This window comes from Haemorhous mexicanus, chromosome W (genome assembly GCF_027477595.1).
Source record: "Haemorhous mexicanus isolate bHaeMex1 chromosome W, bHaeMex1.pri, whole genome shotgun sequence".
Lineage (NCBI taxonomy): Eukaryota > Metazoa > Chordata > Aves > Passeriformes > Fringillidae > Haemorhous > Haemorhous mexicanus.
The window spans coordinates 2336026-2358265 of NC_082380.1; the positions used below are offsets into that span (position 1 = coordinate 2336026).

Below are 22240 nucleotides of genomic sequence, written 5' to 3' on the forward strand. Positions count from 1 at the left end.
AAGTTAATGCACTTACTAATGGCTGGGGCTATTCCACCTACTGATCCTGGTCCGGGGATGTTTCCTGCTACTGCTGCAGCTTGAGCAGCAGCAGCAGCTTGGGCTGTGGCAGCCTGCTGTTGCATCTGACGATGACACTGGCGTAAATCAAACACCTTAAAAAATATATATATATTGAACTATTAGACTTACCAAAAGCAATAAAGAAAAGAATTTCTCAACTCCCAGCCCCAATAATCTGGACCTCTCTACTCTCCCAAAGCAACTTGTACAGTCTCTCCATACACTTGGGTAAAAGCAAACCTTCCCTGACTAGTTTAATTTCTAACAGAAATAATCCATTAAAGCTGATTCTTAGAGACTTTTCTTATATGCCATTACTGCCACTGGCACTACCAGAACTTGGCTGAACTGAGCAGGCTACAGAAGTATCATATGTGGGACTGACTGCACGATCAAAGTGTGAAGGATACTACAGACTAATAAAATACTAACTTTTAAATCCCAGTACTTCAAGAAAAGAGGCATATAAATAAAAATGGATGCCAACAAGTCCATCTTCACTTTGTCAGACTTTATTCTTCATCATTTTACTGAAATGTGTTAGTCTATTTAAAAGAAATACCAATAATTGACAGGCCTGAAGTTTCAGCAGCTAGGTTTCAGGTTGGTGGTATTTTATATCTTCGTGATCAGCTTTAGCACTAATATATATACACAGGAACTCTGTTCTCATACTAGAAAGCTTGTAAAAAAATCAATGCAAACTTCAAGCAGTTTAATTTAAAAAATGTATTTTTACAAGTGTGACTTGTCCTTAATAAAGTTTCAAGTCTGGCAGAGGCACATCTAAGTAAGAACATCCTCAAAATAATTTGTTTCCATGCAATGTTCTGTGACCTCTGGATCACTTCATGTGCATAACACTAACATGCACTTTAACATACACTTCTACTACATTTATACAAAATTTCCCAACTTTCCCTGTTTTGGAGAGAGAAAGTAAAGAAACAGATAACCTATGCTAAAAATTTTAGTAGCAATTAATTTAAACCTGTAAGACTAAAAATACAAAAAACTGCTATCGAGATTGCTGGTGACAAAATACAAAATGAGTTACTTTCATAGTATCTAGATGACACTTTTAGTTTAGTCAATTTTAAGAGTCATCTTAAGTGACTTGTCAAATGGAAATTTTTAGGGTTTTTCAAAGCCAAGTTACATTAATTTCAGTGTCTCATAGCTTCTCTAACATTTACAGGACTCAGATACATACTATTTCCCCTACAATTTTCATCTAGAAACATCAAACCAACCTTTATATATGCACTTGGGTAAATCTTGTGAACTGCATCCCCTGGTGCACGCCCCGCTTCTCTATCCAGGTAGTAACTCTGAACGAAGACTGCATGGTCACTGAGGCATCTAACCCACACATCACCTTCTCCTTTGCACTCCAACTGCACCCCTTTACCTATGTGCAACCTTAAAAAGAAAAACAGATCCAATGCATCTGTATATATATACTATAAATCAGACCTTTCCTAAAAAAACCATAAACAGTTCTCCAGCACTCTGCTCATACAAGGACTTGAAATTGTAGTTATTATCTTAGGTGTAAGTTAGCATTTGTTATGCAAAATCTTTAAACTAAAAAAAAATAAAATAAAAAATCTGTAATACCATGCAAAGATCTATGAGAAACACAGAATGCAGAAGCAATGATATTTGAGTTGCAACTACCTCAGTCATTAACAATACATAATTGGGATACCAAATACACTCAGTTCCCACAAGTATTCTAGAATAGAAAGTCAATCAAGTACAAGTACAAAGCCACATTTTAATGCAGAACTGTATGTTTGTTTGGATCACATTATAGCAATCTAGCATTTTGATTGTCACAATGCAACATTTCTGAAGACATGGAATAATTTTCTTCCTTTTTGGTTCAAAGGAGTGGAAAAAAAAAAATTGAAAGAATGCTTCAGTTCCACATCAAAGCATAGCATGTGCATGGTGAGAATGAATGAAAATCCAACTAGCTCTCTATCAACCTTCCTTTGCTCCTTTGACAAATCTATATATTGCAGTTATTCTCACATCACTCTCTAGTGTGAAGAACTAATATTCAGTTTGCATATATAATGGCACGAGTTGCTAATTTTATCCTTGAAGGCACAGCCTTTGAAAGCAATGAAAAGCAACATGCTACTACTGCAAAGCTCTGAAGGGCTTTGTCACACAGTTCACATTTTGAATGTGTTACAGGAACGGCCTAGAAAAAATTACTCTGGTAGAGTTAATTCAGTTCAAAGAAACATACCATACTTGTGATTTCAAAAGAGAGACACACACTGAAGGCAAACCAAAATATTTTTAAATACCACAGACATCTGGAGATTTTGGGATCTGCAGAATACCTTGCCCTCTCAATGGCTTCTGTTCTATGCACGTTGGAAAGCTGGCCCAGGCAAAAACGGTCTCCTCCAGAAGGATCCACATATCCATCAACAGTAACAATTGGACAGCTTGAAGGGACCTTAAATGTTTCCCCGACTTGCACATCCATTTCAAAATATGCGATTGAGCACCAATATTCTGGAGCTAAAGAATATATACAATTAACTGACTGAAAGGCACAAAAAACCCCAACAAACCCATTCAGACAATCAATCAAGCCTTCTGCAACTGCATTTGTCATTCAGACTAAGAGTGCACATTCATAAAAGGAAGTTCAGATAGACAAAGACACATCTACTAGCACAGAAAATTGCGACATACTACAGCGAACATGGGCTTATCTTTTTTATTAAAGCACACATCAGTGTGTAGAAGCCTGGGCAGTAAGGAGTTGATGCACTGCTATGGCTCAAACACCGATGGCCATTCAAGCAGGCAAGTTAGAACATGATGTGCCTGGAAAGGGGGGCCTTATGAAGGTATGGCAGCACCTTTCTGGAGCAAATTTTCCTGTTCAGGTCCATGGTGACAACACAACATACAGCGGAAGCTCAGAAGTGGAATCAAGGAGCAGGCAAGACCAATAGAGGGGAATAGAGACCACCAAAGGAACTTCAAATCCCCCCAACCCATTTCCAGAAAGGTCCAGAAGAACAGACTGCACATGCTAACTCACTTGCATGAAGAGGGAGGAACTTAATCCCAGGGCAGGGAAAAATTACCTATAAGAAGGTATCCCCACAGAGCCTAGGTGGCATCCCCAGGACTCCCTGTCATCTGTATTGATGCTGGACCCAGGACTGGTGATCCCCTTTCCTCTCTTTCTGATCTCCCTTTAATTTTTCTATTTTTCCCCCTCTTTATTTTTATTCTATCATTATTATTAGCATCATCATAATTATTAAGGGGAAAAATATATACCAATTTCCATGCAGAGTACATAGTTTAGTAATAAAACTTTGTGAGGGTTTTTTGGACCCTTTTGGCTTTTGCCATTATTTTCTGACCACAGGCATCTACAAACATTGGGTGCTCCTTTCCATGTAGGAGTGGGATACAACACAATGCTAGGGTTTTTTGTAGATCTTACAAATCTTTGTACAGTTTATAATTCCAGTAAGATTTTGCAAGCCATCTGCATTCCTGCACTTTATGACTATAGCTTTAGCATAAAGAAGTAATACATATATGCCTATTCATGGCTAGGCTAGCAGAAACTAACTTTGAAACAGATCTGGTTTAAGATAGGAGTAATTACCTCCTATCCTAACTGAAGTCAGTTTTCTCTATCCTCCCTGCAAAGCAAACCAGATTTGCAAAGTAGAGCAACAGGAGAAAAAGCAAAGATCACATAGTGACCTTGTCTGCACACAGTCAGGTACAGGCTAAAACAAGGAAGTATTAAGCAAGGGAGCAGAACAAAATGGCATGTTTTAATAGCCAAGTGGTGCCTTTTAACTCCTACTGTTTAAAAAATTGGCTATGAAAGAAAGATGGTAGTTGGAAGGAGCTACTATGTCTACCTGGACTTCAGCAAAGCCTTTGATACTGTCTCCCATAGCATACTCCTGGAAAAGCTGGCAGCCCATGGCTTGGACAGGTACACTCCTCGCTAGGTTAAAAACTGGCTGGATGGCTGGGCCCTAAGCATGGTGGTAAATGGTGCCACATTCACTTGGCAGCCAGTGACTAGTGGGGTTCCCCAGGGCTCAGTATTGGGGCCAGCCCTGTTTAATATCTTTATCGATATTGATTGGAAGAGGGGATCGAGTGCACCCTCAGTAAGTTCACAGAAAACACTAAGTTGGGCGGGAGTGTTGATCTGCTGGAGGGTAGGAAGGCTCTGCAGAGGGATCTGGACAGGCTGGATCAATGGGCCAAGGCCAACAGTATGAGGTTCAATATGGCCAAGTGCTGGGTGTGTCCTGCACTTCAGTTACAATAACCCCATGCAGTACTACAGGCTCAAAGAAGAGTGGTGTGGTTGGAAAGCTGTCTGACAGAAAAGGACCTTGGGGTGTTGGTTGATAGCTAGCTGAACATGAGCCAGCAATGTGCCCATGTGGCCAAGAAGGCCAATGGCATCCTGGCCAGTATCAGGATTAGTTTGGGCAGCAGGACCAGGGAGATGCTTGTCCCTCTGTACTCAGCGCTGGTGAGGACACACCTCAAATCCTGTGTCCAGTTTTGGGCCCCTCACTGCAAGAAAGATATTGAGGTGCTGGAGCGTGTCCAGAGAAAGGCAACAGAGCTGGTGAAGGGTCTGGAGCACAAGTCCTATGAGGAGCAGCTGAGGGTGCTGGGGATGTTTAGCCTGGAGAGAAGAAGACTCAGGGGAGACCTCGCTCTCTACAACTACCTGAAAGGAGGTTTTAGACAGGTGGGGGTCAGTCTCTTCTCCCAAATAACAGGTGATAGGACAAGAGGAAATTGCCTCAAGTTGCGCTGGGGGAGGTTTAGATTGGATATTAGGAAAAATTTCTTCATTGAAAGGGTGGTTAAACATTGGAATGGGACATCCAGCGAGGTGGTGGAGTCATAATTCCTGAAAGCATTCAAGAAATGACTGGACATATTTAGTGCAGTAGGACCTAAACACAACAGACTGATAAGCCAACAGCAAGAAGAGTTCTTCCTGTGCTGTAAGTGGTACTCATGCATTATAAACAGCAGCACCCAACAGTACACCTATTTGCCTCAAGAAACTGTTCTGGTTTTATTAGAAAACAATAAACAAAGGTGCCTAAATTACTTTAAGTTTTTTTTATCTTCAAATAAATACTCATGTTTCTGAGGACTGAATAGGATGAAATCAATAGAGTGAAGAAGACATACTAAATAATGTGAAATAAAATTCAGCTACAGTTAAGTTTAGCCAGCAATTATCAACATTTTTATTTCTGGTATGGATTTAGTCACTAGCCAATTAATAAACAACTTAAACTTTTAGGCTTTTCAACTGTGCAGATCTCCCTATGCAGGCAACAGCCTTGCTGTTGTTAAAAACAGAATATCACCTTGTACCTACATGAGAGCTAGCCTGTACCACAAGACAAAACCTCCCTGGCTCCCTGAACTGTTACCAGTAATGAAGACTCTTGGAAAGAACAAGTTTTATGCAAAGATCCAATGAGGAACTTCAGCACCAAAATGCTAAGCAGCACAATACCTATCTTTCAGGGCATCTGGCTGTAATGATGGACTAGATTATGAATCGAAGAGAACTTTGGCATGACCTAAACTCCATTATATTTCTAAGCAGGCAAAAAGTACAACTACAGGCACCTTGAAAAGTTTAGGATCAAGGACATTCAGAGTTCTGATACCTCCAGGGTAGGCGCCATCTCAGTGTGGGCTTGAGGGTTGCAATCTTTGACTTAGGCATCTCAATTAAATTCAGTTCACAGCCTATGTCACCATTCCAAGAGACGTCCAAATTCAAAACAAGACTTAATCACAAAATTCTTCTGCTTCTTTGGAATTTATATCTCAAATTTCAGAGTACTTGATACAAAAAAATAATCAAACCACAAAGTTATAAGTTAGCATTACATGTTATATTTTACTCACCAGGATGATTTGATATAGGAGGCTGGAATGCAAGTTCATTGTGAACTGGCCCTTTAAAAGAAAACATGCAATTTGTTTTACATGTGGAAAAATAATGTTTTCTTACTTAGCTTGTTTTCCAGTAAAAAAAAAACTTGCAAGGATGCCTGATGTTATAAATCCCTAATCTGACAGGGGATAAAAATGCCCACAGAAAAATTACACTCTTAGAGGTTTCCTAAAAATTCAGAAGTTGAGTAAAGAGCTCCATTAGTATCCCAGGAGGAAAGGCTGCATGCTGCTCAAGCCAGACCCAGCTCCAGGAGAGAACAGAAACCAGATATAGCATTGAGATGTAAGAGAAATAGGACTTCACGTCTGCCCCCAAGTTGTGCAAGGAGAGAATCAGCGTATAGAGGCAGGTGATACAAGTCTGTCAGAAACCACACTTCATTAGTTTCATCAATTACAAAACAAGTTGCCCAGCATGCTGTGGACTTAACCATAAGAAACACTCACTGAAAATGGAAAGAAGCCCTAGAGAAATAATTTTCTAAGAAAAAAAATTACAATGAATATAGTCTTGGTATTAGTCAGTTTAGTCTCTTGACTTTTATGAATTAACTAGGTCCCTTACAGGCAGCAGAGAACAAGGAGGAAAAATTTAAACATAGTATTATAAGTAAGAGCACCTTTTGCAACAAGATGTCAAAAGAAACACAATGCTGGTAGGTGTCAAAACACGTGACTTTCTGAAGTGAGAGATGACAATAGCCAAGAAAAGCTCTATGTAGTACCACCAGCCAGTTTTAAATAATAACTATGGAAAGATACATGCACTGAAAAACATTTATAGAGTCTACAGCATCACTAAAGTTTTTTTACATCCTGGTATTTCTGACAAACTAGATGACAGATGAAGTGGGATCCTAACAAAGCAAAATAATGAAACTTAATAACTGTATCTAAGTCACAATTTTCTCAATAGAGACAAGCTGAAAAGTCACTGTAATATTAGCTCACAGTTTATTCTCCCCTCTGCTAACCATGACTGCAGCAAACAGGTGATCTGGTTAAGTACTACATTAGAAGACCAAGAACTGTTCTAGCTTTTTGCCAGAAAATTTAGAAAAACTTTAATTTGGGTGGGTTTTTCCCCACTACACTCTTATAATACATATACTGTGCTAGACACTTACACTAGCAGTTTGATCACTTTTTTCCTCCCCATCTCCTGTACCTTAAAACAAGAGATTCAAGTTTGTGTGCCGAATGTACTCATGAATCAGGCTGTGGCAAGACCAGTTTATTGACAAGTACTTTACTGCATGAGCTTTCACAAGGTTCTTTTAAACAGGCTACGGTACGTGGACACATCTTCCAAAGCTTAGTATGACTTTAAAATTTTCAGAAAATAAAAACAGCCAAGAACTTCCAAGTTTTGAAAGAAAAATATGCAAACAACACATTCTGAATTGACTTCCTTTTCAGCAAAGGAAATATTTAGTACAGGATTGCAAAGCCTTAGAAACAGAGGTTTAGAAAGGAAATGCTAGTTTTGTTAGGTATAGTAAGACATGTATAATATAGATGGTATCACTATAGCTATCTGAGTTTCTAATCTCTGCTGCTTTAACAGAGGAAAGTCCATCAGGCTTTTATACTTAACTGTCAGAAAATACTCAACACAGTAATGGTAGGTCTGTAATATTAAACAAATAAAAAAAAAGTATTTGGGGGTCAAGAGTAATCACAAATGAACCCCTACCATTCAACAAATTTGAAACTTAGGTGATCTGGAAATCTTCACTACTTACAGTAATGCCCAGGATGCATAGGTGGATGATGTTGAAGATGGCCATTCTGGTGGTGAGGTATGGTAGGTGTGTAGGCTGCTGTCCGACTTCCAGTCCAAGTTGTAGTACTATCTAGAAAAAGAAAGGAGTGGCTGGTTTTAAAAAGATTTTTTTTTCCTGTATCTCACTTCTAATCCTCTATTTCTCCTGACATTTGGAAACTGGTTTTAGAAAACTAAAAAGTGTGCATATATATATATACACTCACTGTGATGGTAAATAGCTGGCTGAGCTGTAAACCCATTCTGCAGAGTTTCTGGCTGAGGCCCTGAAGCAATCTGTAAGAGTCCATCACTATAGCTATCTGTCAATATATTGGTAGGTTGACCTGGTAAAAGAACACACTACCTATTCATGAACGTTCCAAAATTTTAATTAAGAAGAGTTCAGCACTACTGGGTAGGAAAATACACCCAACTAGGGGCACTGCAATACACAGTTCCTACAAGTTTGGTTTCAGTATTTTTTTCCATTCCCCAAAGTGCCTTAGGGAAACTTGAAGCAAGATGCTCTGCATCAACTAATTTTGACTCTGACACCCTTAATACTTTAAAGAGTAAAAAGAATGCAAAGAACCATGTCTTTTAAGTGCATCTTTGTTTTGTTCACATCTCATTTTCCAGTTTGAAAGGAAAGAAGAAATGTCAGGTTTTACTGAATAACATAGCTGGAATAGATTTGGTGTGAATCCAAACAGGCCAGCAGCAGTCCAATAAGTTATTTTCAGCATGTTATAACTACTGTTCCTAAGGAGAACTCATTTGTGTTCATCCAAAACATACTGAACGGTATTTTATTTTTAGAAATAGTTCTTGAATAGAGCTGCATGCATAACTGGATTCCTTCCTGAGAAAGTTGCTGGGCTTTTTTCCTCCCAAGTAAGTATTTCAGGAATTATCTAAGCTTTAAAGTAAAACTACAGATATTTTAGAACAGGTTAACAGAATTTGATTTTAAAAGACTTCAACTCAGCCATTAACACCAAACTGATCAGCAGTTTCACAAGTGCACTTGCACTCTCAAACTGATGTGGGCTAGCAGAATTTAATACATTGAGAACTTGAACTAAAACCTAAAAATGAGCCTTTTTTTCTTGTCCACTTGGCTCCAACAATTATAACACTGATGAGAAAAAGCTATTGACAATAAACTGTTGTGCAAAAGCAATACAATTAAACTGCCTATCCTTTTTTCTCTGCTGGAGAAAAATACAGACACCACATCCCACCTTGGCAAAACCAACATTAGCTTTAACAAAAAAGTTGCCAGCTAAAATTCAAGACATTATAAAAACATAATTCCACCATAATTCAAATTTGATAACATGAAATCCATCATATTCACACATCTTTGATATTAAAGTGACAATGAGTATGTGAAACCCCTCCAAACTTCATGGTTTCCCTACATTAGGGCTGCAGGACGCTGCGCACATAATGCTTTACTGTCCTGCTGGAGTGAAATGTGAAGTTTGGTGTTGGCAAACCAGATTCTTCCACTTGTACCAAATACACACAAAAAAGTAACAAAAAACTTCAATGCAGCACTTCCACAGACTCATGAAAATATTAATTAGGGTTGTCACTTTGGTAGTACAGTGGGCCATTATAAAAATAATCAAGTTAAAACTGAAAAGATACATTTTGTCAATTGTGGAACACTAAAGAATTGCCTTAAAACATCTTGATACTGCTACCTTACAGCATATCTGTTTGTTATCACATTTTCTGTTGTGATAAAAAAATAAAATTCTTCCATTTCTACAACAATAATCAAATAATAGCCATAATATTTTTGTTACTGGCCAATTGTTTTAACATTTTCTTACTGAACCTTTGGCATATTCAAGAGCCTTGTAAGAGTCATGTAGTGTCAGTCTCACTGAAAAAAGACTGGGCCACCAGAAAAAGTTACTCAAATTATGCTCCAAGGTAAACCCTTATGTTAATGCTTATGAGACTGCCTAGATCATATTGCCACACACTTTTACCAGTGTAGTGTGGCAGCAGCACAGTTCCAATAAAAGATCTACTTTGTCAAAACTCAGTGGTTATCTCTGAGCTTTCACATTTTCAGAGTTTAGTATTTCATATAATCTCATTCTTACTTGTTGAAGCCACAGGAATGTTGGGAAAATTAGTGGTGCTGGTAGTGCTAGCCTCAGTAGGAGCTAACATGGCTGGGGTGCTATAAGGCTCTGTAGTTGCCCTGTTACTTGGTGGGTGCTGGATGGTTTGGACTGAATGGCCTTCAGCAGAAGACAATGATGGCTGCCCCTCATAGTCATGAACATATTCATCTTTCACCAACATACTTGAAGGAGCTGTGAAGAAACAAACTGTTAAACATGCAAAGCAAATTTAACCATAGATTGTGCTACAATATTCAAGCAATAACAATGCCATTAAAACTAGTGTGGGGAGAATTTAACCTATATAAACATTGCTAAAGCACTCCACTAAATTAGAAATAAACACTTCAAGCCAGCAGCAAGAAATTTTGAAGCATAACTGAATAGAAAAGCAAACTGTTTATTTTGCTTACTGCTATCAAACAAGCAGTTTAGTCCCACAATAGTAGACTCCAATAGCATTTTGTTTTTTAGTCCATCACTGTGTGATTGGACACGGTTAATAAAAGGGAAGAACATGCTTTTTGTCAAGCACATAAATATATGTTAATGCAGAAGTTAACAAACCAATTCCTAGTATACGAATAAGAATATAAATAAAGCTCTTATGAAAAACAATTCATTAACCCAGTACGTAAAAAACTTCATTCATCCCTTAAATAATTTTAAGCAACTCCTATCTAAATTGACTAGAAACAACAAATTCACATTAAAAGACAATATACCGCTACTCCATATTTAATAATGTAGCCACTAATTCAGAATATTCCACATACAGTGTAAGGAAATTACTACCATTGCCACTACAAGAATTTATTTCTATATATCCTATTGAGCATCTTTAAATAACACACTACATTAGCTCCCATGCTCATTTTTAAAGCAGACTTAAATATATTAAAATCTGACAGTAATTTTTTTGTTTCCTGCTGCAAAAACAGTTGCATGACACGAAAACATTTATGTATTTAACTGCTGGCTAGTAAGCTTTGATTCTGTATAAAAGGATCATTTTTCAGAAGACACATGTAACAATTAGCAGAGGTGAGCAAACAAGCTAAAGCTTGTGAAGTTAACAGTTTGTTGGGTGGGTTGGTTTTTTTTTAAGTTGTCTTTGCTAAAAATATTGGGTAACCCAAATTTCTCTATGAATTTCTTCCTGAAGGAAAAAAAAAACCCCAGTTTTGAAATAAAGGAGTTACCAGCTGCACAATCTCATAATTTCTGAATAATGTTCATTGGAGATTTAATGTCCAATTTCTCTCAAGTTTCAGAGACAGCAAGAATATTAGACTCCTTCATTCAATTGCATATTAATTACAGAACTTATACCAGTTTATTGCTAAACTACTTATTACATCATAAGCATCTATTATTCTCAATTCAAATTATTAGTATATCATACAGGTGTGCACGGTTTTGGGTGTCTGGGTTTTTTTATTAATTAGCAGCATTCAACGGTGAGTTTTGTTGTTTGGGGTTTTTTTGTGGGACTTATAAGTTGTGAGCAATGAAAACAGAACATACTGACAAGCTCAGCTGAAGCCTCAATTTAAAGAATTTATCATGCCTCTTAGCTGGTTTTTTCCAAAACCAGAGAGAAAAATGCATTTTTGTCTGCTCTCTATAATCTTTCCTAAGGAGATACAACGGAATAAACTGTGTACATACTGAAGAATTTAACACAATTTGCACCCATAGAAATGCAATAGTAAACAGAACTACTTACCAGAACTCTGGAGTGTCAGTCCTGAGAGATCTTTAAAAAGAAGAAAAAGAGAAGGGGGCGTAGAAAATTATATTCAGAGATCTTCAACAACTTTTGAACATTGAGTTTATAAACTTTACAAATTGGTACTACAGACTATATATTATATCCCCTCTATCTCAACACAAGTCTCAATGCTAAGTTATTCTTAGGATACACATTGACTGCAAGAACTGTGTGAAAGACAACAGAAAGACTTAAACAAAAGCAACAAATTGTTCTTTTAAATTTTGAATAAAAGAATAATTCCATTAAGAAGATGGACAAGAGTATATGAGAGTAATTTATAATTATATCATTAAAAATTAATGTTTCTAATTTAGGCCTGTATTTTCTACACTCAAAAGGAAGACATTTTACATTTTATTCTCACTGTTCCATTTTAAATCAAGAGTCTACTTACCAATGCCAGGCGATACTACACGCTCATAATGATAAGGATTTACACAGACACTGTCACATTTCAAGTCAAAAGCATACTGACAATATTTAACATGCTTGAGTTCATTTTTATGAAGATCAGGCCACCTCCAAAGACGAGCATAAATCACATGAGGGAATCCCTTGCGACCAGCCACCTAAAAAGTTAGACACAAGAGTTGATTGGGAAAGTAGCAACACATTTCATTTTACTTAGTGAGGAGCAAAGCTGGAAGAGGACAAACAACAACACAACCTTTCTCCATCATCAAAACATGGGGAAAAAAAATGGTGACGTACAGTTTACCCAAGTTCTGTACTCAACAGAAATAAATCTCTACTAGGGTTTTGCTATGGTTAAATCAACACTGTGATTCTTAAGAAAAAAATACTGGATACAAAATGGCAGAAGCAGAATTTGTGCTTAAGGTAGTATGTATGGTCACCTTCCCCACCATGGATGACTAAGGAGCTTTGCTCCAGAAGAGGAACGAGGTGCTGAGCTACACTATAAGGAATTTACAAGTAGAAGAATGCCATTCCATTATAATGAAAAAAAAAAAATTAAAAATGCTTCTAGGGTAGACAGAAAGCTAGCCAGCAAACATGACATCTGTCCTGGAACAAGGAAATTGCAACCCAAGCTATACAGGTACTGAGTACTGATGATAGAAGGCTAACATAAATCCTCAGTGCAGACTCCTTGGAGTACCTTCTTAGAATAGGTCTGTCTTTATACTTCTGACCAACACAGAGCTAACAAGCTTGTAGTGAAAATACCAGGATAAACAGCTGAATTTGTTACATGACCCTGGTTTTTACTGCCACACGCATACTCATTTAGAACAGCTGATCCAATGCCTTCTGCTCCTTTTGGAAAACAAACCACTACTGCAGCAGTCCAGAGCTCCAGCCATAAAACATGTCTACAAATGGGGGCAAGGGTAGATGCAAGAGAAGAGCTACTCTTCCTCAACACTCTAGGATCCTGTGTCACTCACTTTTGCTCCAGCTTCACTAGGAGGAAAACATCTGATTTTCACTTGTACTAACCTGAAGCCTCCCATCCAGCGTTCTCTGTATTGTAACACACTTGCTAGGATGAGCTCCATTTGTGGTTATAGCTGTAATCAAAGAATCCAATTCATCTTTTTTCTCCTTTAGCTTTTTAACTAAACTTTCAATTGCACGTTTTGCAAAAGTTTCACTCTCTCCACCTTGTCGATGGCACATCAAGCTGTGAACAATGCTCAGACAAGCATCATTACTTGTTGGTGTGTTAGTAATAGACATATTGTCCATTTGTCACAGCTTTTTCTTTCAGATCAAATGTCAGTTTTGGGGGCTGTTATGATTTTCAAGCTGATGAACAAGAGATGATCCAAGTTAAGTGTTAGATGTACTGTCTCTTGGTAAAACCTAGGAGGAAAAAATATCTACATTAGATTTGTTTTTAACATTGCAGATCATGTTTCTAAGGAAGACTGTGGCTTTGTGCTTCTTTTATTTTCAAGTGCAGAATATTAAAAGCACATGACAAAACCGCATTTCTTGTCCCATGATAGCTAAAACACGCTTAAGACACTGCTTGCACAGTTTTAAATATAAGATTTATTTTCCCCTAGCAACAATATTTAAATAAAGATTATAGTTTATATATATGTACACATAGTATGTACATATAGAAATTTATTAAATGAATCAGGAAAAGGAGAACAGTAACAATGATTTCCTATGTTTTATACTGGCAGGATGAAAACAAGTGAAAATACTGGCTGGGAATCAAGCGGCACTGACTTAAACAAAATGCGAATAGTGAATAAGCATGAATACACACCAGAATAATCTGTCATCTTCATTTAATAATGCTGTTTAAATAGTTCAACTATGTTCTGACCTCTGATCAATTCTATTTCTCTTTGCTAACCAGAAAGGTAAAAATTGTATCTGGCCATTAGCTTAATACACATTTATGTAAATTAGCATTGTGTGTATCTTTAGATATGAAAACCTCAACTGGCACATTTGTCTTTTCTTGTTTGGATCCAGCTTCTTCTGGATCAAGACAAATCTACTGAAGTCACTAAAAAAAGCACTTCTGAATTGTCTCAAACAGAACTGTCTTAATTACACTAAATATAAGCTCAAGACCAAGTCCCTCCTAACACACTTAGCCATTAAACTCCATTTGTTAAGAACCTGCAGTGGTTTCTAGTCATGAAGTCATTCTTCTCAGAGCCAGCAGACATGATCCTTTTTAAGTTTCCTTTAATCCACAAATTATAGCTGGCCTGATTGTCTTGATTTTGAATGAGCCAATTGTTACACTTTATCTTGCTTTATCCAGAAACATAGGACAGCAGATTTTGTGCAGTTGCAGAAAAGGAGTCTAATGTTGTCAAAAAGCTGCTCTGGTTCTTCAAGCAGCTCTGGCTTCACTAACACCATTCTATGAACTATGTGGTCTGGCTTTCTTAAGAAAGTGGCAGCAAATACATATAAGTGATTTTACTACATTTACATTTTCTAAGTAAACTTAAAATATAAGCCTTTTTTAAACTACCATGCTGTTCTCAGCAATGTAAATAAAATATATGTGATTTCAATTGTTAAAGAAAAAAATGTTTGTTGTCATTATCTGAAGAACACATCCAAAGACCTGTTTCTGCACTGAAATTTTCCATGTTGTTAGAGGTACAGCAGTAGCAGCTATTTATTGGAAACAAATGCATTGCACAAAAATAAGAGTGGGGTGTTAACTTAGAAAGTTAACGTATCACACAAATTACAGTATTAACATGACTTCCCTCCTTGTAAAAGGAATATTGCAACACAAATCCAGCACAATTATAAAAGGAAACAAACTCTTCCCCACTTAGTATTTTTTCTGATTTCAACTTGAATACATCACATTTTGGTATATTTGGGAAAAAACACAGCGCAAATCCTCCCCCCTCCATTTTCAATACTTTTCTTTTGTAAGGATGCTTCTGGACCTAATTTCTCCCAAAGGAAAACGATTACCTATAAGTTTGAGTAAGATCATTTTACCTAGCTATTAAAGTTTCTCCCTCAATACTAGCTTCTTTTAATGCTTCAAATCAATAAGCCTCTATTAAAAGTCAAGCTTAACCTGCCATTCATTCTCCACAGCAACTCGAATTCATGTAAATCTCAAAGCTTACCAGCTAAAACAAAATAGATCATTTTCCTTAAATATAAAACAGCATCCCAGACAGATACACATAAGTTATCACAAATAAGGGACTTGATAAAGTTACTAGCTAAAGGAGCTTTAAAAAAAGATGCTTAAAATTAGACATGCAGCTCTTTTACATCCCTAAAACCATGAATGGGAATTTTGATGGCTGACTTTCAGAAGACTAATATCAAGCAAATAAAACCTTATTTAAGTGTAATGATCTTCAGAAATGTTGAAGTCACCCCTCAGCTGCCACTGTGCTCAGTAGGAGCATCTGATTCTTCAGCATTTTTGAAAGCCAGGCCAGTTTAAGATTTTGAATACTGTTAAACACTGCTGATGAATAATTGCACATTAATTCAGGAGCCTCCTTTTAGAAGTTACATCTACAGAAATCTTGTCTTTAATCTTGCAATTTTGATCCCCAAAAAGAGGGAGTGAGGTCAGTGGGTATCAATCTGGCACATATTGATAAGTGTCATGACATATTTCCTCTGAAGCATTAGTATATTTTGGAGACAAGCCAAGTTTTTATGTTTTACAAATGGACACTACAGTTCAAGCTTAGATTTACACTTGAATACATAGGGCCGAATATATTGAGCAAAGAAGTTCTTAATTCCCTCTACTCAGGAATCTCATGGAAACAGAAATGGGTGAGAGAGTGCTTTGGGAAAAAAGAGGCAGAGAGAAGAGACAGGGAACATGAGAAAAACAGTGCTTGTAGTAAGCTCTCAGCTTCATTCACCAAGGAACAAAAAGGTATTTCTCTCCCTTTTGCTATAGAGTGATGCAAGCAGAACAGGGAAAAAAGGGACAAGTAATATAAAATGCTAACAAGTTACAGAGAAGTACTTGATTATGTTTGGATTCAAACTTAAATGTCTTTTCCAACCTGAACAATTCTATAATTCTATGTTATAGAAAGGAATTTATTTCAATAAGTAAGTATTAACAGGTATATTATAAAACAAGTGAACAACAACTAGTGTTCTGCAAGACTCTAAGAACTGGAACAAGAATAAGAGTCTGTGAATAAGTAAATATGTAAGACAAAAGAAGTTCAGATTGCCAGGTAATTAAAAACACCCTTGATGATCTGTAACAAACACACTATTATCTCAGAGAATTGATAAGTAACCATTAACTGAAACTCTTCCTTCAAGACTGATGCAAACTTGAACAAACACCATAATTCTTCCATACATCCTATATAGCCTGAAGACCTCAACTAAACTCCCATTAATGTGCCCTAATGTGACCTTAAGCCACATTTTGCAATTTGAGAACAATCAACCCCCAACAAGCAAAGGAAACAATACGCTTATGCAGACAAACCAAGCAGTTAAGGAGCTGGAAATCAGGGATGTAACTCAAAGGAATATGATCCAGGCAATCAGTAATCCAACATCTTGGGCAAGACAGTTTATCCAGGCCCGACACTGATATGATAAACCCGACTGTAAACAAATAGGGTAGTGAACCTGCCACTGATACTCTGGAATGTGATTTACTAGTAACAGCCATCCCAAACAGATTTCCAGCATTTTGATACTAGGCAGTAATGCAATGCTAACAAACTGGCTAATTAGAAAAGCATACAAATTGACATCTTGCGAGAACATTTGTTTCCAAAATTAGAGAAACACAAAGATGTCAGAAAATTAGCATATACATTTGATAGCTTTCAACCACCAAAACATTACTACAGTTTTGCTGTTTAATAATGCAGTAGTATAAATTTTATGATAAAGAAAAATCCATAAACCAATAAAAAAGGCAGTTTATGATTTGATCAAGATATTAATTATTAAACTGCAGATACATTCCAGCATATTAGACTATTATCTACTTGCCCAAAGGGTGAACAGGAACAAAGTGTTTGTAGACATAAGAACAATTAGCATTAAAGAGCAAGAGAGAGTACTAAGAAGGTACTACACACAGTTTTGTACAGTAAGAGCCAACACTCCCCAGAATACTATTTTTGTGAGCTTATCTGAATCATGTCTCAATTCTGCTCATCTCACTGTCAGTAGCTACAAAAATGTAAGACACGTGACAGCATAAAAGGAACTGGAAAAGAGTTTTAAGACAACTGAGTGGCAACTCTTTCATATTAACATAAATTCACAGTTAAAAAAAGTAGGAGCAACCATTTCTTTGTGGAAGAAACTGATCTGATGTAGCTACCAAGTGCAGCTCTCAGCATTTTTACTCCTCTCAGCTTCAACCTGTGCACTTTGACTGCTTTGAAAAGCACTTTACAAATGCAACAGACTGAACCTATAAACAGAGCAAACGTTTCTGCTGCAAACAATTCCAGTTTTGTTAATCTTGTTCAAGAAACTAATCCAACAGTAAAAACACATCCCAATCCCTATCTTGTTTTTGAATGCATGGGAGGGCAGGACACGGTGAGCAAGGTAGAGCTACTATGCTGATGTGACTATATATACACCATTTTAAATCCTAGAAAGTTTCTTTTTTCATTTTGGCTCCCCTCCCCTCTCCACATTTTTATTTTTGAGAAAGCATACAGCTGAAAACAACTCCTCTTTTCAATACAGACTTCTATATGGTCAGAGAAGGAAGACTACTGCACTTTACACCATGAGAGTGGGAAGGGCAATAAGCTCCTCTACAACTGGATCTATTTCCAAAATACAGTTCTAGGCACCTCAAACTACCTCACTTGTGAGGGAGCACCCCTGGGGTCCCACTGAGCAAGAGGTCATCCCCTCCTCATCCTAGTACCTGGGGTTGAGGATAAAAACCCAGAAATGGCAGGAGAGACCACATTCAGAGAGCAGAAGGTCGTGAAAATCCTTGCCATAGAATGACATGGCAAATCTGACTTCTTCCTCAGAGGATCCTGCAAGATTCCTCTTCTTGCAGAAGGTTTCCTTCAACAAGGGCAAATAGTAATTTGTCAAAAGCTCACAGAGAAAACAATTGTGGCTACACCAAGCAATAAAAGGAAGAATCAAACCTTGCTCAGGCAGTGTGATTTTTTCACTTGTGTGTAATGTTTTGATAGCCTAGAAATAGGTGTATTAGATAACATCTTTATTGTAATCTGCACAGGGATAATGTTCTCTGCACTTGCTCAAACTTAAAAAAAAAATAAAATCACCTCCAGAAACATGGAAAATTCCAACCTCAAGCAAAAGTAGATTTTTTCACAAGGTTAGCAACATAGAAGAGTCCTAAAATTCCAGCAAGACCTTAACAACAGCACAGCAAAGGCTGCTCCTCATCAGGATCCACGGATCTGCTCTCAGCACACCTTTGTTCTCCACTAAATCTGTTGATTCCTCTCAAAACTCACATCCCTATTGTGTTAGCTTCGACTGAATGCATTATGTAAAGAGCCATCTACCTAAAAAAGGAATTCTAATTAGAGACACTGCTTTTCTTTAGGCTTCAGCTCCTTGAAATAAAGTTTCTATATCAATATTAAACATGCCTACACAACAAGCAAATCAAACGAGGTTCATGACTGCAAAGTGAGAAGAAACTCCTTCCAGTCACAATCCAACCAAGAAAAATAAGAGGAGGGCCAGAAGGACAAATTGCCTACTTATCATGATGCTGGAGTACAAAAACACATTTAATTTTATAGGGCAGTATAACTCTTTCAACAACCTTGCATGGAATTATCAACATTAATGAACAAAGTAACAACAGTGCAGGAGCTCGAATTCACTGTTGCCTGTTGACAGTGGCACACTATTATTAACCAAGATAATTTGAGAAGCAGTGGTAAAAAACACCCCGATCCTACTCCAAGCGTATGTGTTTGAGAAGAACTAGCTTACAGTAGCACAATTTGGGTACTAAGTGATAACACACCTAACTCTCAAGTAGATTACCCCACAAATTAACCCGTCTTCGTAGGTAAAACATATAAGGCTCAACTATGCAGCAAGTCGGAAGGAAGGAAGGAAGGAAGGAAGGAAGGAAGGAAGGAAGGATGGATCTTAATTAATACCCCTTGTGCTAAGCAGCCCCATGTTGTCTGAAAATGAGCTAAAGGCACCGCTCTTTGTTACTGCAAATAAGATGACAGATTTCAAAGAAGTAAACGAGAAGCGGCTCACATAAAACCACCTAGAGCGTTTTTCCAGCGTGCGGGAGAGAGGAGGATGAGAGCAGTCTGCACGAACGGCAGCGGAGGAAAGTTTAAGTGGGAACAGGCCGGTTGGAGAGCCATTGCTGGGATTTAAAAAAAAAAAAATATTAAAAGTTTGAAGGCGGGGCGATCATATTTTTTTCTCGTTTAGGAAAAGAGGGGGAGATGGGGAAGGAACCAGGGAGGGAAGCCAGAGAAGCGGGGCCGAGGAGAAGCCCCCGCGCGGCGGGTGGGAGGAGCCGCTGTCTTGGCTCCCCGGAGCAGCAGCCGGCACGCCTCCAGCGCGGCGGAGCGGCCCGGCCCGGTCTTGCGGCAGCCTCGGCGGCGAGCGGTGGGAGAGGGCGTGCTGCGGGCGGCCCCGGCGGGCAGGCGGACGAGAGGCGAGAGCGGATGTTACCTGGACCGCGGGCGACGGCGGAGCGGCCGCTCTCCGGGCGCGGCCTGCGGCTGGGGTGAGGGGTAGCGACGGCTGCGGGGATGAGCCTACTCTCGTCTCAGCCGGCCCCGGTGCGGCAGAGCGGGCCAAGCCTCCGTCCCCCCACCCTCAGGCCGGCGGCGCGGGGGAGGGGGAACCCAGGTGCCCAGTGACGGTCGTCGTCACCGTCGCCTCGTCACCGCAGCTCCGGCTGCTCGCACTCCGCGGCCGCCTCCGACACATCCGGACGCCACTGCACATGCGCGACATCCGGGTAACGCTCTCCACCGCCGCCACAGCCAAGCGCCTCCACACTCCTCTCGTCACACTCCACTATTACGCCTGCGCGCCCGCAATAGCCATACTGCCGGCAGGGGTGGGTGGGCACAGTTGGGGTTTAATTTTATGGTTGGCGGCCGGCGGTGGCGCATCGGGCGAGGCCGGCAGCGCTCCGGCAAATGCAGGCGCGGCCCTAGAAAGGAATAGGTCCAAAAATGGAAGCCCAACAAATGCGCAGGGCCGCGTTAGCAACCCCCATAAATGTATGGCCACGGCAATACAACCCCCATAGGTGCAAAGCCCTACAGACACACCCCCAAGAAATGCACAAATCAGAATCCTAGACTGGTTTGGGTTGGAAAATATCTCAAAGCTCATATAGCTCCAATTCCCCCCTCCCATGGGCAGGAACACCTTCCAAAGACCAAGTTGCTCAAAGCCACATACAACCTGGCCTTGGACACTTTCAGGAATGGGGAAGTCACAGCTTCTCTGGGCAACCTGTTCCAGTTCCTCACCACTGTAATAAACAGGGCAGGAGATCTCTCTCCTTTTAATGTCATTATTAAAAGTGATCAGCTCAAGGTTGGGAGGCTCGATGGGTCCGCGGTTTCGCCGTTGTCGCTCCCAGGAGTGGCTCGGAGGAGAGTGCAGCTCTGTCCACTAGGAGGCAGAGAGATGGAGGTCCCGTCCTCAGGAAGGCAGTGGGGTATATCCCATGTTCCACTTTCCGAGTTTGCCATCCCGAGTACTTGCCCTAGCTGAGGTCCCCTTGCTTAGGGCAAGGGACAACCAAAGTTCTCAGCATCTCTGCAGGCCCTGGACTCTTGCCCCTGATGTCCAGACACTACTTTTGATCTCTTAACTCTATATTAGCTCGTCGCTTTTGCGTGTTTTTTTTTTTTTTTTTTGTAAGTGTGGTGGGGGGGTCCTCTCCCATTGCACTCTGGGTTTGAGGTTATTTGCGTGGACTCCAATGTCTCCTCCTTGCACTGTCCGAGAAAAGGCCTATCAACTTGGCTCCAGGCTGGGTGGTACTGATACAAAAAGAATTCTCAACAATAGCTGGTTAACGACTGATACTTAACAAGTGATTACAACATTCAGCTAACAAAGAACCTTCCTCGGCCAGCAATCAGCTCTCAACTTAAGTCGTAACTCTGCAACCCTTTTTTAAAAAAAAATGAGTTACTCTTTTTACTCATGACAACCACCCTCACAGGAAAAAATTCTTCAAAATATCCAGTCTAAAGCTGCACTCCGTCAGAATTGGGTGGAAAGGGTTAAAAGTGGAAGAATGATGAGGAGGATGGTAGATTTGCCCAAGTGACCTTGTCTGCTGCTGTTTATCCTCTGTTTTGAGAAGTACAATTTCTGCTTAGAGACAACGTAGGTGTTTGGAGAGACTTGGAGGTAGTCTCATGGACATTCTTGAGGTCCCTGTTTCAGGAGAGAGATCAAAGCTCAGAGATCATAAAAAGCACAGAGGACATCACAGCATGGTGCTAAACTATGTGTGCGCAGGCCCTGGATAAATTGGTGTGTTGGGGAAGATGAAACAGGAAAGCCTTATAAATATGATTGCCTGGCAAAGGATTTTGAGACTATGGAAACTATAAGTGAGATTGAAATGAAAGCAAGCTTTGAGATACCTTAGTTACTAAACAACTGGAAAACAATAGTATGGCCGGCTAAAGGTAATCCCCTTTTGATTAAACAATACCCTCTGCTTGCAGACAAGTCCAAGGGTCAGAGCAGACCCTACTAGCTTAGCAGAAGGGGTCCAAAGAGTAGTTTTTAGGGTTTAAAATGTAACACAGTATGGTAATGTAATGATTCTTATAGGCTGTATGTAAATTCTATAGGATTTGTATCTTGTATTAGATTGGTTAGTGAGAATTAGAATATTCAACACAGAAGATTTATTGTATTGTAACGGGAACCTCGCTCTCTCATCCTCTTTACCACTCTCTTTACCTCTCTCTCCCTCTTTCAGGCCTGCTCTGAGCTGCATCTGGCAGC

The 22240-nt window shown here is 39.2% G+C and overlaps 1 protein-coding gene across 4 annotated transcripts in view; it reads right to left on the bottom strand.

The window, feature by feature from the left end:
• The window catches only part of LOC132341415 (mothers against decapentaplegic homolog 4-like), a 36689-nt gene extending 16628 nt beyond the window's left edge, over positions 1 to 20061 (bottom strand). For 2 of the 4 annotated variants that reach the window (XM_059872961.1, XM_059872963.1), the window contains exons 1-10: positions 19922 to 20061; positions 13241 to 13606; positions 12171 to 12345; positions 11729 to 11758; positions 9976 to 10191; positions 7830 to 7940; positions 6034 to 6084; positions 2424 to 2607; positions 1317 to 1485; positions 17 to 155 (exon numbers count right to left, since the gene is read on the bottom strand). In XM_059872961.1, coding sequence (XP_059728944.1) covers positions 17 to 155; positions 1317 to 1485; positions 2424 to 2607; positions 6034 to 6084; positions 7830 to 7940; positions 9976 to 10191; positions 11729 to 11758; positions 12171 to 12345; positions 13241 to 13489 — 1324 coding nt within the window. In that variant the 5' untranslated portion in view covers positions 13490 to 13606; positions 19922 to 20061. Of the gene's footprint in view, positions 1 to 16; positions 156 to 1316; positions 1486 to 2423; positions 2608 to 6033; positions 6085 to 7829; positions 7941 to 9975; positions 10207 to 11728; positions 11759 to 12170; positions 12346 to 13240; positions 13607 to 19921 lie in introns of all 4 variants that reach the window. The other 2 variants (XM_059872959.1, XM_059872960.1) reach the window with 1 other exon arrangement.
• Positions 20062 to 22240: the final 2179 nt, after the last annotated feature.